Source organism: Tachypleus tridentatus, chromosome 6 (assembly GCF_004210375.1).
Source record: "Tachypleus tridentatus isolate NWPU-2018 chromosome 6, ASM421037v1, whole genome shotgun sequence".
Lineage (NCBI taxonomy): Eukaryota > Metazoa > Arthropoda > Merostomata > Xiphosura > Limulidae > Tachypleus > Tachypleus tridentatus.
The window spans coordinates 68,180,450-68,198,666 of NC_134830.1; the positions used below are offsets into that span (position 1 = coordinate 68,180,450).

The window sequence follows — 18,217 nt, forward strand, 5'->3', positions numbered from 1 at the left end:
CAGTTAATCAAACCTAACATTCAATCAGTGTCATGAAAATTGTTAACTAATTAAAGCTACTTGTTGTGCATGTTTCATAAGCTTTGCTGCTTTTTGCTCATGATCCAAATTTTATTTTTGAGAGTTATACTGTTACTTTTTCTTAGATCACTGTCTTTTAAAATAAACAAAATTTCAACCATTATCAAGAATTTTAGCACACAAAGGAGATCCTTTGGCTGAATTGCATTGACAACCAACATCTTCCAAAAATTATTTATATTTGAGGTAGAATGTGTTATGAGACATATTTTAAAACTGTGGCCAGTCCATGATGGTAAGTGCAAGTGGCCATGAGGACAGTGTTGTTATATTCAAGCAAAACATTATAAATATTAGGTTTAATCATGAAATAAGTTAATTATGAAGCAACATCATTTTTTGAGAGACAGACACTGTTTGTAGTTACTATATGAAGGTGAGTTTACTTTGTTATTTTCTTAGTAAGATTAATTAAAAATATGTGACCACATTCTGTTCAAGAACTTGGAAGAAGAAGAACCAGGAACACCTTTGTTAACATTAGTCACCCAATTCTGCAGATTAAGGTAGATTATTTAAAAGTATGAAATTAAATGTTGTTCATTAACCAGACATTCAATTCTAATATTAAAAAGCTTCTTCATAGAGTACAATACAGTGGCAGATGATACCAGATAGTTGTTTCTACACTAGTCTGCAGATCAAGAACAGGGTGAGCAAATTTGATGGCAAAGAGTGTCAAAATAAGACCATTGAGTCATGAGACCCCACCCACCTCTGAAATCCCCAGTGTAACAAACCTGAATTAAACAAAACAAAAAATTATAAGTCTAATTCTGGGCAGAGCATAGGTAGCCCATTAAGTAGCTTAATGCTTACAATGAATAAATGTAATAGCAATAATTCGAGTGTTTGATAGTAAAATAATTTGCTACAATAATAATAGAAAACAGTAATTCCTATTAGTTGATTACTTTCTTGACAGTTGATTTAATTGCAACTGATTACTTGATAGTTGTATTAATTGTAAATGGTAATAATCTGAAATACTAGTTTGAATTAAACAATAGTTTAATGCTTTTGGTTAATCAGTTAGTTTACATGACACTAATTAGTGTAACCACTTTTAGTATCTATTAAGTTGCCCAGCTCTTAACAACTATGTGATATTAATTTTTGAACATTTTGTCATGTAATCAGAGGCTTATACTATTTTAAACATGAATAACTGTAATTTGTTTTATATTGGCATGGATTACAGCCAGTTACCTTGTAAATATTGGCCAAGATGTGTGTGTTTCTTCTTGTTAGCAGTAATTTAATCTGTAGCTAACTTGCATTCATTTTACTTTTATGTAGGTTTACGGAGGGATGCGAGGGATCAGAGGCCTTGTGACAGAAACTTCTCATCTAGATCCTGAAGATGGTATCGAATTTCGTGATTTCACTATTCCTCAAATCAGAAAATTACTTCCTAAAGCTCCTGGTGGAGGGGAACCTCTTCCAGAAGGCTTATTTTGGTTGCTCTTGACTGGAGAGATCCCCACACTAGAACAGGTCTGTTTTGATATCAAAAATTAAAACTTGAATTGTTTCTTATACAAAAATATTACATATTTATTGACACCTGTTGCCATTGGTCATTAAAATAGATTGTAAAATTAAAATATTGGTTTCATCTCATGTTTATAGAAATCAAAGTTGAGTATTGTTTAATTGTATGTTTGATTTCTGATACATAGATATTTTTTATTTTAATGTCACTTTTAGGTAATGTTAAACATTGATTTCAATTACTTTTATCAGGTTAGCCAGTGTGTACAATCTCAATAAACTATTTTAGCACTAAATGGAAAATTTTTATGCCCTCTACTAATTTTTTTAGTAAAACAAGTAAAATTATGTGCAAAGTAATACTTAAATTTAATACTTTCATAATTGTTTCAGTTAAAATAATTATCACAATTCACACATGTTGTTTGTTTTTGATTTTCTTTACATCAACATGGATTGCAGGTAGTTATTTTTAAGCTATTTGTAAAAATAATCCCCCTAAGTGACTCAGTACTAGGCCTGTAGGGTTAAAATTAAAATAATGGGTTTCAGTATCTATGAGTGGCACAGCACAGTGTATCCCAACATTTCGCACCCGACTCTTGGCAGCCAACAGTTTGACAGCAGAGCTCATTGGCAACAGATGATTACCCAACCGAGTATTTACATCAACATTACAGTTTAAGAAAAAAGACTCGTATATCATACATCCATGTAGCCACATTTATTTACATAGCATTAAATAACATGTTGTAACATTGCTCACTTTTTGCAGGTAATAAGCTGTAGAGCGCTGGTATCATGCAATTCATCAATGTGGCATGGATGGTGAATAGTTGATGAAAGAGTGTTGGTGCAATGTCGTAGGTATCGTCAAAGCTCCAGTCAGATGAGTTGCGGATAACTTGCAACAATGTTCTTGTGCTGAATATGAGTAGCCTATTGGCACCTGGCCCCGAGTCATGTAATAAAAAACAGTTCTACTGTTTCGAGGCGAATGAAGCATTCAGGTAGGACCATAGTTTCCAGGTAATCAAGCTGTCGTGGAATGTGCTGTTGTCTTAAGCACGTCTGCTGTATCGTGCACTTGAGATTGTTCGCATGTGGTAGGCTTGCTGCAACAGCTGGTGCTACTGTGGTGGTGGTGTTAGCCAAAATGGTAATAGGTGGCTCTGCTGTAGCACCTGCCTGTGTTTTAATTGCAGATACAACTTCCAGGACAGATTTTCTTGGTCCATCGGGTGTGTGGCTGTGCTTCTTGAGGCAAACTATAACTGTATCGTCTCGGACATGAATCCATGCTGGACAGTGCAAAGTTCTGTAATTTTCACACATGTACAAAGTTACCTGATTGTCCTTCATGCTACCCTTATCGAATAAATAAATGTATCCATTGTTGCATAACTTCGGCTTTCTTCTGTTTGATGTCACATAAATCACTGTGTTGTTCATGATGTTACTTATCGGCTGTTTGAAACTGTTTTAAAATAAATCAATGAAAGTTTAACAAGAAGACTATGTGTTGAAGTTCTAACAGTAAATGCAGATATTTTATATGTTTTTTTCCAGGTTTAATAGTGACATCAATTTTCAAATGAATGTTAATTTGTTGTTAACATTAGTAACATCATGAACAACACCATAACTTAACCATGTATTGCTTGGCTGGGTAATCATCCACTGCTGATTTTCCTGGGTGTGAAATTGTCTGCTGCCAATGAGCTCGGCTGTTAAATTATTGGCTGCCAAGAGTTGGGTGCGAAATTGCAGCTGTGAAATGTCGCAGAACCTCATTGTGGAGTTTTATGCTTAACAAGCAAACAAACATATTCCAAGTATAAGCTTTAATTTTTCTTGATCAGTCAGGTTTTACACAAGTAATATATGGTCCGATATTAAAAAGCAATCACTATGATTGCATAAAAGTCATAATAATGTAACTAGCGATTTAGATGAATAAAAGTAAAAATTCACAAGTAAATTACTGCTCTTAGACAGTTTTCAGAAATCAGAGTGACTGGTCATGTCAATGAATTTTTTGGTGAGAAAGCCAAGAAATTAATTTGGACAAAGGAAATTACAATGTGGCATTAATCATTTTGTTTCTTATGAAAAAAATATTTGGAGGAACATTTAAGGCATATAGACTTATTTACACATTGATAACTATGAAAATTTCTTAATTTTCTTAAGTAAAACAAAAAAATTATTAGATCAAGCTCTACAAAAAAAGCTTTTGGTAATGTGCAATGTCAAAAACTATTAAATCACAAATGGCATAATTTTGCTGTTTGTTATATTAATCATGAACTTTCTGAACACTGTCAACAAATGATATATCATGGGTCCTTTGCTGACATAATATTTCATCATTCTATTAAAGGATTATGATCAAATAAACTTTATTTTTTATTGGAGAAGCAATAAAATGGCAGATTAAAATTGTGATTTATGAGATAGAAACATATATACAGACTTTGTAGGGGTTCTCTAGAGAACTCTGAGGCTACAATGAGGACAATCCTTGACATTTTGGAGAGACATTATATTTTACTTTTCCTGTGCCTTCTTTTAGTCTGTTTGATTTTCAATCACCATGTGTGACTGTGTGTAAAGTTACATATGAATAGCACTGGGGACAAGTTTCATATCTAAGGTGGATGCATTAGCTGGTTTGAAATTGCTTTACTCTAATAAAACAACTTACTTTACCACACAAAATGCTGTTCCAGTTAGCAGCCATCGACATAGTCTTTAAATGATCTGTGAAAAATGAAAATGAGGCCACTTTGGAATAAGTTGCCTTTGATTTGTTTTTCTTTTCTTAGTTCTTGAAATGCAAGATGTTTTAAGTTTTCCCAGTGGCTTTTGAGCCTGCAACTTACTTGATGGTTTAAAAGTCTGTGAGTGAATTTTAGTTTCTTTTGTGGTTCATGCTGGAAGGTTCTTAGTTACATGAAGGTACACATTGTTGGAACTTTGTTATTTAACTTGTCACCACAAGGTAGAGGCATTTTTCTGATTTTCAGATAATACACTTGCTCCTTGAATTTTGGGGTTCTAAGGAGGAGTTGTAGTCACATATATAGCTATGTTCCCTGATGGGAAATTAAGTTTACAAACTTGCAACTCAAATTAACATTTTGTTTCTTTTCATCTTCCAGTTTAAGATGACTCAGGATCTCAGTTTTATTTATTGTGAGCTGGATCTGTCATTAACATACACATTGATTTTTTCTGTTTCTACACTCCTCCCAGTTGTTAGACTCAAATTTCACGGGCTCCTACATATTATAATACCACCCATTTGTGAGTCCTGACTCTAGACAGCAACCCCTCAATACATTGGTAATCAGCATAGATTCCATCTATATCTAAGGTTTTCACTGCTTAGTTGGAATGCCAACAACATCAATGATTATTGTATACCTTCAGGTGCTGTGAGAGCTCAGTTCCAGATCTATGGTAACCTTAACCATGGGTCTAGGAGCTCTTGAATCACAATTGGTTGTTTAGTTCACATATTTCCCATTATTATCCACCCAACCAACCTGCAGTTCATCAGGATTTGGAACTTAATTGTATGATCATCTGAGTGAGGTTGGTGTAGGGGTAGTGAAAGAGTCATCAGACTAGTTCTTCAGAATTTCATTACTCTAGTTATTGAGCTTATGTTAACAAGAGATTGGTGTCCAGTCATCATTCTTCCTTGTCTATATCAGTTCCTAGGTTTTCTAAGGTTCACATGTTAGTCATTCCTCAATCTGAGTTTTTTTGTTTCTTACTAGAATTGTAGATTTCCAACCTGGTTATAATCATCTCCAATCTGCACCTTGCATCAGTGGTGGAATCCCACCACTATTGGTATTTGTGGTGCACAAGGGTCAGGTATCACAGTTCAGGTTTTTTTTCCCCCTTGGACTCACAAAGGCTTCACATTGGTTCTGCCATACTGTATAAGTTTGTATTTTTCTCATTGACTTCATTCCATCATTCTGTGTCACACACCATTCCACAGGTGATTGGTTATTGCTAGCACCATCTTGTCATTTGTTAGATTATTTCATCCTGATCATACTTTCAGATGCAACCCAGACAGGCTTCTCTTTTGGGATTGTGACATCCATTCTTGCTTAAATTCAATATGTTTTTAGTCTGGAAATAACAGAATGCAGCTGTTTCACATCCTACTCAATGTTATAGAATAGGACATTACACTCTTACTCACCTCTCCTTCTCCCTTTGTACTGTATAATTTATTTCCTTTTTTGAATGTCAGTATCACTCAAATCCTTCATACCTTTGGGACGAGAACATGAGCAATCATTTTATTTGTCTTTAAAGGATCAAGGATTGTGCACATATACTTGCAGATTTCCTAAGTTTCCTTAGTCAAGATCATTTTTCAGTCTCAAGAAATTGTTCAGTCTTGACATTACCACAATTTGGGTTCCTCTACTTGCCACTTCAACAGGCAAGGCCCCATTGTCAAGGTTTCTTATTGGGTAAATCATCAGGCTCTAATCTGACTATTCTGTGGTGATATCTTATGTTTTTCATTAGAGTCATGTGGTTTAGTTCCCCTAATTTTCAAATTTTTAACCCATTTTTTTAGGACTAGTCCTATCTTATTACCCTCCTACCTTCACATGCTCCATGGGTAATGCCTGTGGTAGCAGATCCATTGTCTTAATCCAAACAGATTCTCAGATTAAATAGACGTTGCATTATGAGGTTTTGTTGGATTAGCTCTTATTTGCTAGTATAATTGGTAGGTTGGTCTCTCATTGGATTGCTGAACTGTTGGCAGTTTGCTTTCCAGTGTCTCTTCTTTGGGGCTTTGGGAGTATCTGCTTTGCATCTGGATGGAACAGGATTACCACTATAAATATTATCTTCATTTTACATTACTCAGGGTAAAAAATATGATTTGTTTGAGCCCATTGTCAGATCCTATTAATAGCAACAAATTGGCTGCTACACCCAATTTTTATGCTTCTGCAATTTCTTTCAGTGTGTCCAAGTCTTCTTTTTAGGCTCTTGCTGTGAAGGTAATCATAATCTGATTTGGTACTCCTGACTCCTCTAACGTGCATTACTCAGATTCTACTAGTGGAGCTAGAAAGTCCTTACTACACCTGGTTTCCAGTCACTGGGATGGTAGACAGAGGCTTTTCCTCCTGATAATTAAAATGAGTTTCTTCCACTCTTGTGGAAGAGGGTGAAGTTGGAGGCCCTCCGATTCAACATATTTTGTTTAATTTTAATGTGTTTTGTTTATGGCTTAAAAATTTATGGTTATAATTAATCAGAGGCTGGGATTAGCTAATTTTAATGTGGTCCTTCCTTATAATTTTGTCTACTAATTTAGCTTCATTTGGATGTAATTATTTAAGTTGGGTATAAAAGACTGGAGCAAGTGAGAAAAATCAGACCAATGCTTAGGTGGTAAAAGATGTGACTCTGGCATTAGAGTAAATGCTATAAGTGTCTATGAGGTAAGTAATATTTCAATACATTTTTAATTTTGGAAAATATTAACATTTATTTTGGACTTTATATGAGACTGCAGTCAAAAAGTATTGAGATACTTTGTTGAAATATTCTGCTAATTTAGTGTTGTTACAAATAAATTGGGATTTTCCTATTATAGGCTTGAAAAGGAAAGGAACTTAATAGTGGTTGAAAACAATTCTTGACATATTTGTTTTACATTATAAATACTTTAGGCAAGTCAGTTTTGAAGTTTACAGTGTTTCAGTTCCAGGTTGTCAGTTTTCCCAAAAAATGAAAAAAATCACAAAAAACACTGAACTGATAAAAGCCTTTATTCTGTTTTATTTTACTAATTAAGGTTTTATAACATTTTGTAAATTGTGAAGATTTTTTCATTTGCCTTTTGGTGATTAATGGTTGTATTCCAGCTACTTATTAAATGTGGTTGTCTCAGAAAAAAATTGAAATTGAACTTTAAATAAGAAAAATTCTTCAGTTATGAATTTCAACTTTTTGTGTTGATTTTCAAAGTAGTTTTTTTCCTCAGAAGATTTTACTTGCAAATTTATACTTAAAGGTTGGAGCTTTGAGATTTATTTTAACTTTTTCTTTAGTTTCTTATTGTAATGGTAGTTTTATTTTTTTAGTTTCAGTTAATTATTTTCTTAATTTTAAATTTCTAGACTTTTGCCTACTCCTGTATAATTATGCTTCATTACTTTGTTCATAACCAATTTTCATATGCAAATTCATATTCTTGGTTTCTGTTTTTGCATTGTATTTCAAATTCATTTTTCGAGTGGCTTAGTTCTGTTTCATTGTTGATGTGGCATTTTTGGTTTCCCATTTTTATTTAAATACAGAGTGTTAGAAAACAATTAGCTGAAAAAAAAAAACAGGGAAAGAAACAGTAGGTCATAACTGGAATATTTTTCTGAGGAACCTCCAAACTTGTATTTCATTATGACACAGAAAATAAACAAAGGAGATTTTATACACACTACTGAGATTTGAACTTTATAAAGCTTGTTTGCTGCACTTTCAGTGCAAGGATATTTAACTTATCTTCCATAGGTGAAATCTGTGTCAAAGGCTTGGGCTGAAAGAGCTGGTCTGCCATCCCATGTTGTAACCATGCTGAATAACTTCCCTTCACACCTCCACCCAATGTCTCAGTTGAGTGCAGCTATTACAGCATGTAACACAGAAAGCAAGTTTGCTAAAGCATACTCTGAAGGAGTTCCCAAAGCCACTTACTGGGAGGTAAACATAAATTTTCTCTGCTAATTAAGAATCTAATAATTAAACATTCACTTCATATATAATTGATGAGTTTTATCAAACAAATATAGAGCCAAGACCTTTTGTAAGAATTTCAGTCATGAATGTACATGTAAATGTAGTTATTTTTAATGTTTAATAAGAATTCTCCATTTATTATCTATATTTGATCTTTTGGTTTTCCAACTGGAAATTAATTTTTTTTTTATTCTACATTTTACATTACATTTTGTTGTGGTAGAATGAAAAAACTTGTTGGAAGAAACAAATACTCAGTATTATGTGCTCATAAACAATAAAACATATGTAATGTAGAAATGTTTTGTTTTATTTTCCTTTATTTATTTGTCATATGTATAGGATCTATTTTCCATAACATGCTGACAAGTTAAAAAAGGGTATCAAATTATCAAAACACTTAGCCTTTTATCTTTGATTTTAAAAAGGTAGAAATACAAAAACAGTTCTCATTAAATTTTTATGCCTCGTGTTGGTCACATGACATTTCAAAATAGTGTCTCACAAGAGAGTAAGTGCCAGAGGTGGACTAGTAATAATTAGATCAATTTTTTAAATAGAACATGATAGATATTTTTTTCTGATGTTGGATTAATTATGATTAGTATGGTTTTATTTTTATGTACATATGTATCCAGTATTACTGAAAGGCAATTTAAATGTTAAGTGTTGATAAGGGAGTTTAAGGGTGTCCATAAAATCCACCTAAAATATTTTAAAATTTTCTACTCAATCAATATATGTGTATGATTGAAAGAGATATGCAAGTTTAGATTTAGATCATTACGGTACATCACATTTATCTATAAAGTATCACATGCAAATCTATGCATAGCCACAAGCTTCTACACATTATGAATTAATGCCCATTACATGCATGCAAATTTACATTTTGTGTAGTTTGTAATTCCTTCATAAAGCTATATTTTGGAAAATGTGACTGTAATCCTGTATATTTTTTAGAGGTGCATCATACATTTATGAACAACCTAACTGATAATCAGTCAGACAAGATTTTCACTTTAAACAATTAGCTCACTTACTAAAAGGAAAAAAAAAATCCTACAGAATAAAACTTATGGTTCAACTACTGCAGAGAAGATTTTTAAAAGACTGGTTGATAAAAGTTAATTGAATCTTTTATCTATCACCATATAACATTAAGTAGCATTGGGGAAAAACAACAGTTAACCATTTTTGCTTATACTAGGTTTTAATGGTTTTTCAAAACCATCACTTTTCCAGTTTCAAAGCAAACACATAATTAACCAAATATGAAAATTATGTTCAATTAGATTTCTTGTCATTCACTTCATGTCTAGTTTATATAGGGTTATTAATATCTTAGTAGTCTTTGTACTTCTGAGCAGCCTTCAGTAATGCATTTGATAAAAACAAAAAGTGAATGTAGCTAGGTAGCACAAATCATTATCTGAGCAATAGACTACTGATTCAAAACCTATGATCTACGGACTTTCTGCAGGTAGTCTGTGGAAAATTTGCATAATTGCAGAAAGAAGCATAATAGTGTATAGACTTAAAAATTACATAAAAAGTAGGTTTAATGTGATAACAGTATCAGCTTATTGCAACATAATATGTAAAACTAAGAATACATTTTTATTGATCCAGTTAATATATTTATGGAACTGCTATTGATGTGTGTGAGTTAAATTTCTGTATAATTGTACTGTCAAAATGGGCAATGGGAAGCTGTCATCTGATACACTTGATGGATTATGTAAATCCTTCAGGGTGAAATGGCAAGCTTTGGACGTGACAACTTAACATTGTGACATTTTGAAATAGAAACTAATGTACAACAATTGTTATGCCAATCCAACTATTCTGTAACATTTCCACTTTAATGTATAAGAAATATTCCAATATGATAGCTCTACAATGCATAAAGCTGTTGAAAAAGCATGATACTGAGGTTTGCTATCTTCTTTGTGCAGCAAAATAACCAGGTTTACATACATTTATTTAAATATATAAATACTTTAGGCAGTTTGACAACCCTAACAGTAATCCCTGTATATATAATCAAAACATGTACACATTTCCATTTTTGGATATAAATAACAAAATACTGTTATATATACTTAATACTCTTCTGTTTTTATCTCTTTATTAATTTTTTCTACCAGTTTTATAACTTGTAATTCTTCAGAAAATAACTTTACATAAAATCTATAATAAAAACATTCAAATACCATTTTCAATGTAATATAAATAACTTAAATGTTTTCTGAATGTACAGCCACAAAATACTATCTGTTTCAGAAGTAGGTTAGATTATATTAAAAAAGTTAATTAGTTTAAACTTATCGAATGTATTTTTCTTTCTATTCCTTTAACTTGTTTTAATAAAACATTTTTGAAATTATACTTTCTCTTGTTATTATAGAAAAGCAGTTTATTTCCCTATTTTTCAATAACTTAATACAAAATATACTACTTACTTTATTGTCCTCTTTTAATTCTTAGTAAAAAATTTCAATGTTTGAAAACTTCAACTGTATGTATATCTTTCATATTGTTCTCCTCTTAAAAATTCAATGTTTTTAATAGTTTCATGAACTTTATTTATTACTGCTATATAATTGAATAGCTCTTCTATAGGAATTCTTGTTACATGATATTTTGTGTTATAAGTATATGCAGTGCACAGCATTGCATGTGTGTATAATTTGATACTTATGGTAGTTTTATTATCTACAGCACACTTTTGAAGATGCTATGGATTTGATTGCCAAATTGCCACCAATTGCTGCCACCATCTATTGCAACTTGTACAAAGATGGAAGTGGTATTGGTGCTATAGATGTCAATAAAGATTGGTCTGCAAACTTTACATCTATGCTTGGATATGATGACCCCAACTTTACAGAGTTAATTAGACTGTACCTTACTATCCACAGGTAAATAGGAAAAATGTCATAATTGTGTACAAATATATTTTGGAACAAATATATATAGTAATTTGTGTTTGAATGTACTTATTTAGTCAAAATTTAAAATAATTAGTGTAAAGTTATATTTTTATGAGCACGTCATTTTTAACTTCGACCACTGTTTAGTAAACTAGTACATTCTTTGTATACTTCTAAATCTTTTATATTAAAGCTTGTTGCTTTAAGGAAGATTTATACTATTTAGGGAATTGTAAAATTGCTTAAAAATTAATACTTGCTGCAGGTTAATTACCAATTTTTAATGTTGAAACATATTTTCAATATTTAATTTCTGTTCTTACAGTGACCATGAAGGAGGAAATGTCAGTGCTCATTCTGTCCATCTTGTTGGTAGTGCCCTATCTGATCCTTACTTATCATTTGCATCTGGTATGAGTGGTCTGGCAGGACCTCTTCATGGACTTGCAAACCAGGTTAGCTCAGAACAAAAACATTTTTATGTTACCTGAATTGAAGTGGATATATATTCATTCTATTCATCTAACTTACACTTTTGTCTATAAAAAATATTTTTTTAAATATAGAAGGAAACGATGTTCTGTAAGTAAAATGAGAGAATACAATTCATGTACTGAGCATTTTCAAGTTACCTGTGTGATGTATTTTGAAATAAATAGTTTTTGAAATATATATATTGTTGATTATCTTCATAGAAGTAACTTTTAAATGTTCTACATGTCAATGCACATATTGATTTAAGGACATTGTGTATGTATTAATATGGTATAAACTCTGTCATATTTTGTCATGGTTATATATTTGTGGAATACCTACTTTTCCAGTGATATATTTAGCTGACTAACATCTGTAAATAAAATTATAAGAATAAACTTAAGTGACAATGATGTATCTCTTCCAAAGACTAACTAAAACATTTTATTGCTTAATTTTTGACACCTTGCACAATCTGTATTTGGAGAGTTTCTCAAAAGTAAATTCTAAGTGAAATGCATACAAGTTGTTTGTAAGCCTCTAAATAAATTAGGAACTTTCTGCTGTTTTAGGCTACTAAGCAAATTTAATTTAGCAGTTTTATTTTTTCAGACTCCTGAAATACCAGAAAAAAATTATTTAGTTGCAAATAATTATATTGTGCTATTGGTAATGCTATTTGTACTTTTTTGCAATAAACAACATAAATGAAAAGACTTTTATAAAAACTTTTTTGTATTCACAAATTGCACTTTTTGATTTTCAGCAAACTATCACCGTCAAATACAAATGTAAATCATAGTAACTTCTAGCTTTGTTTTGAACTTCTACTGTAACAACTTAATGTCTTATGTGTTTCCAAACATAGCAGGAGTAGATGAAGATGCACATAGCTTTTGACATACTGAGAACAATTTTGAAAAGCAAATGTCAAAGTTTTTGCATAGTAAAATACCTAATGAAGTTTGATAAATGAATGTTTATTTTTCATTTATTATTGTTTTTTTTTTTTTACATTTTTGTGTTTGTGTATGTGATTAATATCTGATATACAGATTTTCTGATACTGTTCAAGAAACAACAGAAATACTAGTGAACATCTGGACTAAGTATTATAGATGTTAATAAATGAAAAGTTTGTCCTGAATATTATATTATACAGCTCAAGTTTGTATTAATGTTTACATATTGTGAAGTATAAGCACAGTATATTTAAGATATATATAAATCTTTTCTTTATATTTTACACAACTTCATTTTATATATTTGTATAGAACAGATATGATTTTTATGTGTTGGTTTATTTATTAATAGGTATGGTTTATCAATACAGTTGAGTATTGATTAAAGCTCAACAGTTATATTGACTCTAAGAAATATCACCTACATTATTAATAAATCATAAAAAAATTGTAGCAAATGAATACTTTTAGTCTGAGATATCTCAAGATATTTTTATTTACTCTGATTGAACAATGGATACTCTTGTTTAGGTATTTCAAAGTTAATAATATATATTAGGCTAAAACTTAAATTGTTCAAAACCAAACCTAACAAGATGGAAAGCTTTTAATTCAAAGTGGATTCTGAATTTTATATAAAACATTTAAAGTAAACATTTACATTATGTCAGTAATCTAGGATAACACTACAGGTTGAGTTAATTGCACTAAAATAATAATATAAATAAGCAAAACAAACATACATATACGATAAGAAAGACAAATGTTTGAAAGTAAATAAATAATCTTTTTCCATTTTCTTGTTTCCAGGAAGTTCTGGTTTGGCTCAAAAAGCTACAGAAAGACTTGAGTCCTAATGCAAGTGATGAAGAAGTGAAAGAGTTTGTTTGGAAAACTTTAAAGACAGGACAGGTAGCATAAGTCATTTTGTACAAAAATCTTATGATTAAGTTGGAATGTTTTAAATCTATAAGATAAGTTTTTATATGGCTAAACAAGTATAACAAGGTATTGTTAAGATGTGATAAACTTAAAGATAAAATACTGTTTAAGTGAATTTAACAAAAAATGAACCTTGTAAAATTAGTGATCACACGTTTTTGTAAAATATAGGTTTTAAAACTTAAAATATCTTTTAATATGTTGCTACTTTATTTTTGAAATTATTTTTTTTACAAAATGTAATAACTTCAGTTAATTTTCTTTACCTATAATTGGATAACACATTCATTTCATAATTATAAAGCCTTTATTTCACCTTCTATTGATTGTATTGTATTACTCAAATCAGTTAAACATGCCTCTGGAGTACTGTAAGCCTTTCCTCATTCATTTTGTACCTTTTTAAAGGACATTATGATTCTAAAAATTTGAAAGTAGTCAATAAACACTTAGTTTTAGCTGTTACATTAGAAAACTACATTGAATATCTGAAACTCAGCTTCACAATACATCATTGAAACTGGCTTTAACTTAAGTTGCTGGTTGTCATAAAACTTTGCATGCAGTATACGTCCATTTGTGTGGACTACTGTAAAAAAAAACATTTATTGGTTTTTTCTTAAAACACTTGAGGATCTAAACTTTTTTTTTATATATCACATACCTAAACCTTCTAAAGGTGTTAAAAACAAATTGTGATAACATTGCTAGTAGTTAACAGCAGACTTTTATTGTGTCTAGAGGAAAACCACTAATATTAAAGATAATTAAAACTGTTTTCTTTTAATATGAGCAAGTTTAATTCTATGCAGCTTCTTTGGGTTAATTAGCATGTACAAATACCTTCTTTATATAGTTCATTTTGCCCATAAGCATGGTCACACTGCCAAAAAATCCCAGTTGTTGTATGTGATCAAGAGGTGCATTCTTTGTGAAAATAAAGTTAAACTACTTACAATGCATTTACTTTCAAAAACTTTAGTTTTGTGTTTCTACAGTAATAGCCATTCCCAAAAACCATTAAATGAAATCCAGATAATGTTCTTTAAATATAATATGAAGAGATTGATATTTAAACAATGCCATATTAAATCATTATAATGTTGTGATTTGTTTAGTTACATTTTTGTCTACTTTTTTCTTAAATTTCTTAATATAAAAGTAATCGTATTATATTTTTGATATTCTTTGGTTTAAGAGTTTTGGGTATAGTATAACGACTAATGTGCTCAAACTGTGAACCTGAGAGTGCATGATATGTGGCTCATCCATGTAAAATTCTACTTTGTGAGCCACAGGTTTGCTACAAAAGTAAAGGTTTGAGGCAAACAAGAATTGGCAGTGGACTAGCTGCCTTCCATCTAGTCTATCAGTTAAATATTAGGAAAACTATACACAGAGCCATTTGTGTAGCTTTGTAAGAAAATTGTGAAACAACTAGTTTGTTTAAAAGATATACAAATTTCAAATTAGCATTACAGTGGGGGACAAAGTTGTTGAAATGTCTTTTTTTTTCTTTCTGATTTTTAAAAACATTTTTGGTTATTAATTTTCATTGTGTCATATGAACTGTATCTGAGTGCCATATTGAGGTCATCATGTTGTAATTACGTATATGTATGTATATATGTTTTAATTTATGTACTATTTATCTACAATGGATATTAAACCTGCAAAATAACATTCTTCACTATATATATTCTACATTTTATATATTATGAATCCTTTTTACAAGTAGATCTGCCTGATGTACAACATTTAAATTAGGAATATGAGTTTTTCCAAGATTAGCTATTTTTTTATGGCTTTTATAATTTACTTGCCTTAGTTCTAGGATTAGCATTTGATATGGGAAACATCGCTCGTTAATTTCACTGGGTTTTACCTACTGTAGTTTAAATTGATTCAAGGTGTCATATTTTATTCATGATAATTATTGCAATTTGCTGGGAACTATGAAAGGCATTTGTGAACACCAAGGTTAAAAATGTAATTTGCTATAAATGGGAGCATGGGTCATCCCTTTCCAATATTTTAAATCAAAGCATACACTGTTCATCCAATATAAAGTAACCCATTGCTGTTTTCTTCACGTATTTTGCTACGACTTCTGCTTAGTTGAGTGTTCATTAATAACATTAAGGTAATGAAATTGAAACTGATTAACTGCTTGTCCATTTAACCTTTTATTTTTGGAAGATTCACTGAGCTTCTTTGTCAGATTTCATCAACATTGTTTCAGCTAGTTTCTGACAACTTTTGAGGCTAGACAGTCAGACAGCTATACTTTATATATATGTTACTTGTAACAAGTACACTTCCAATCAATATATTAAAAGTTTTATTACGTATATTAACATTGCTTTTAGAAACTGCTTATACTATGTTGAAAACCCATTTTTTTAATCCTATAGTTTTCGGTTGTTTTTTGGAATGCTTTTTCATGTTAAGGTTGTACCAGGTTATGGTCATGCTGTTCTACGAAGAACTGACCCTCGTTACATTGTCCAGCGAGACTTTGCACTGAAACATCTTCCAGACGACCCAATGTTCAAGCTAGTCTCTCAACTCTACAAAATTGTTCCACAAATACTGCTTGAGCTGGGAAAAGTGAAGAACCCATGGCCTAATGTAGATGCACATAGTGGAGTTTTGTTACAAGTAAGTTGGTTTTGTGGAGTTTTGTTACAAGCAATGGCTTATTATATCAAAGTTAATTTTTAAAATATGAATATAAAATTATTTTAAATTTAAAGTATGGAGACAAAAGATTTGTGGCATTGTAAATATAATCTTAACATCAATATAGTATACATATTCTAAATGTAAGTTTTCACTTTCAGAAACGACAAATAATGGCTGCATTTTTCGTGGTTCTAACATTTTTTTCGTAAGCTACTTTGCAGTATTTACATAATTATATAGCATGGACAACTGTTGCTAAATTGATTGGATCAATATTCTTTTTTTTTTCAACAAATGATTTAGTATAAATTATGCAAGCTTGACTTTTCTGACATTTAAAATATCCTTACTTACTTTATTATCATATACTTCTATTCACTGATGAATCTATTTTCTTTTTAGTATTATGGTATGACAGAAATGCAGTTCTACACTGTTCTATTTGGTGTTTCTCGAGCTCTGGGAACTGCTTCATCGTTAGTGTGGGACCGTGCTCTTGGCTTACCTATTGAGCGACCTAAGTCTATGACAACAGAAGGATTAATGAAGCTTGTTGGTGCTGTGTAAAGAATGTAGAATTGTAGTTTTGAAGAACTTTAATACTGAGATGGTTGTTTTTTTATACCTGGTAGACATCTTATTTTGTGAGAAAAATAATACATTTACTTCAGTCAAAATTTTTTGTCATTGTTAAACAGTTGTTTATGAAAAAGATAAAAGATGTTTCAAATATTTTTCCAGGGTTTTTGATATGATGAGTCTTGCAAAGTTGGTAAAATAAGGAATGTTTAGTCAAATTTGAAAGCACAAGTATAAAATCTAGTATATATAACAAAGGAGACACCATCATAAACAATCACTTAAGTTCTACCTCCCTTTCTTCTATAGTTACTACTAACTTATAATTAAAGAAAAGTAAAAAAACATTTTGAATCTCGGTTTGCTAGGAGGGTCATGTGATCTTATTATATTTCTATAGCATGAACATTTGTAATAGTAATTTATTGGTTTAATTCTAATCTTATTTTCACCATTTTTTTTTTTAATTCCAGTTAAGTGTTTGTACCAAATTAAAGCTTATTTTTTATATGTTAAACAATTTCTGACATAACTGTCACAGATATTTTTATATTATGTCAGACAAGTAAATTATTAAAACTGGTCCTCATAGCTTTGTGCTCAATTACAGTGAACGTTGTCTGGAGACAGTTTCTCACTATTCATACAAAATAAAAGGATTTATTCCCTAATTGATTACATGTTTGTAAACATTTTAATGTTTATATATGGACTCTTGCTAGTAAACTTTAAATCCAAAATGTTATTTTATAGAAACACTTTGTGATATTATCAAACTAATATTTTTAGTTGGTTGTTTTTTATTAGTTATGTAACATTTTTACCACTTTGTCTTACTCTGTATTTTCTTTTTGCTTATATTTATCATATTATACAGTCTTCATTTTTTGTTAATTAAATCTAAGATTAATGGCATTGAAGTGCTGTTACAACAGGTTTTTTTTAAAAGGAAACATTAGATTATATCATAATACATGGAGTTCTATTTTGAATATTAATTGACTTGTAATAATAGGTAGAACTATTGTCCAACATTTCTATTTGTACAATTTTTTAAGGAAATAATTTTATTATAACTAACAACCTAAATCAGTGGTTAAAATGTGAAAAGCTTGATAATGTTGTATGTTGTTTTTTTTATTAAATTCCCTACCATAAACACTTGGATATAAATAGTATCTGTAAGTCAGCCCAATCACTATATATAAAAATGCAATTTTCAGTATTCTAGAAAAATTATTTGGATGGAATAAAATTAGTTTTCAGTTA

General features: G+C 30.6%; 1 protein-coding gene across 5 annotated transcripts in view; it reads left to right on the plus strand.

Moving 5' to 3' along the window:
* Window positions 1-18,217, plus strand: part of LOC143252739 (putative citrate synthase 2, mitochondrial) — a 34,164-nt gene extending 15,947 nt beyond the window's left edge. For all 5 annotated transcript variants that reach the window (XM_076505330.1, XM_076505331.1, XM_076505332.1 and 2 more), the window contains exons 4-10: window positions 1,381-1,578; window positions 8,146-8,334; window positions 11,095-11,294; window positions 11,632-11,761; window positions 13,553-13,654; window positions 16,136-16,345; window positions 16,772-18,217. In XM_076505330.1, coding sequence (XP_076361445.1) covers window positions 1,381-1,578; window positions 8,146-8,334; window positions 11,095-11,294; window positions 11,632-11,761; window positions 13,553-13,654; window positions 16,136-16,345; window positions 16,772-16,936 — 1,194 coding nt within the window. In that variant the 3' untranslated portion in view covers window positions 16,937-18,217. The remainder of the gene's footprint in view (window positions 1-1,380; window positions 1,579-8,145; window positions 8,335-11,094; window positions 11,295-11,631; window positions 11,762-13,552; window positions 13,655-16,135; window positions 16,346-16,771) is intronic.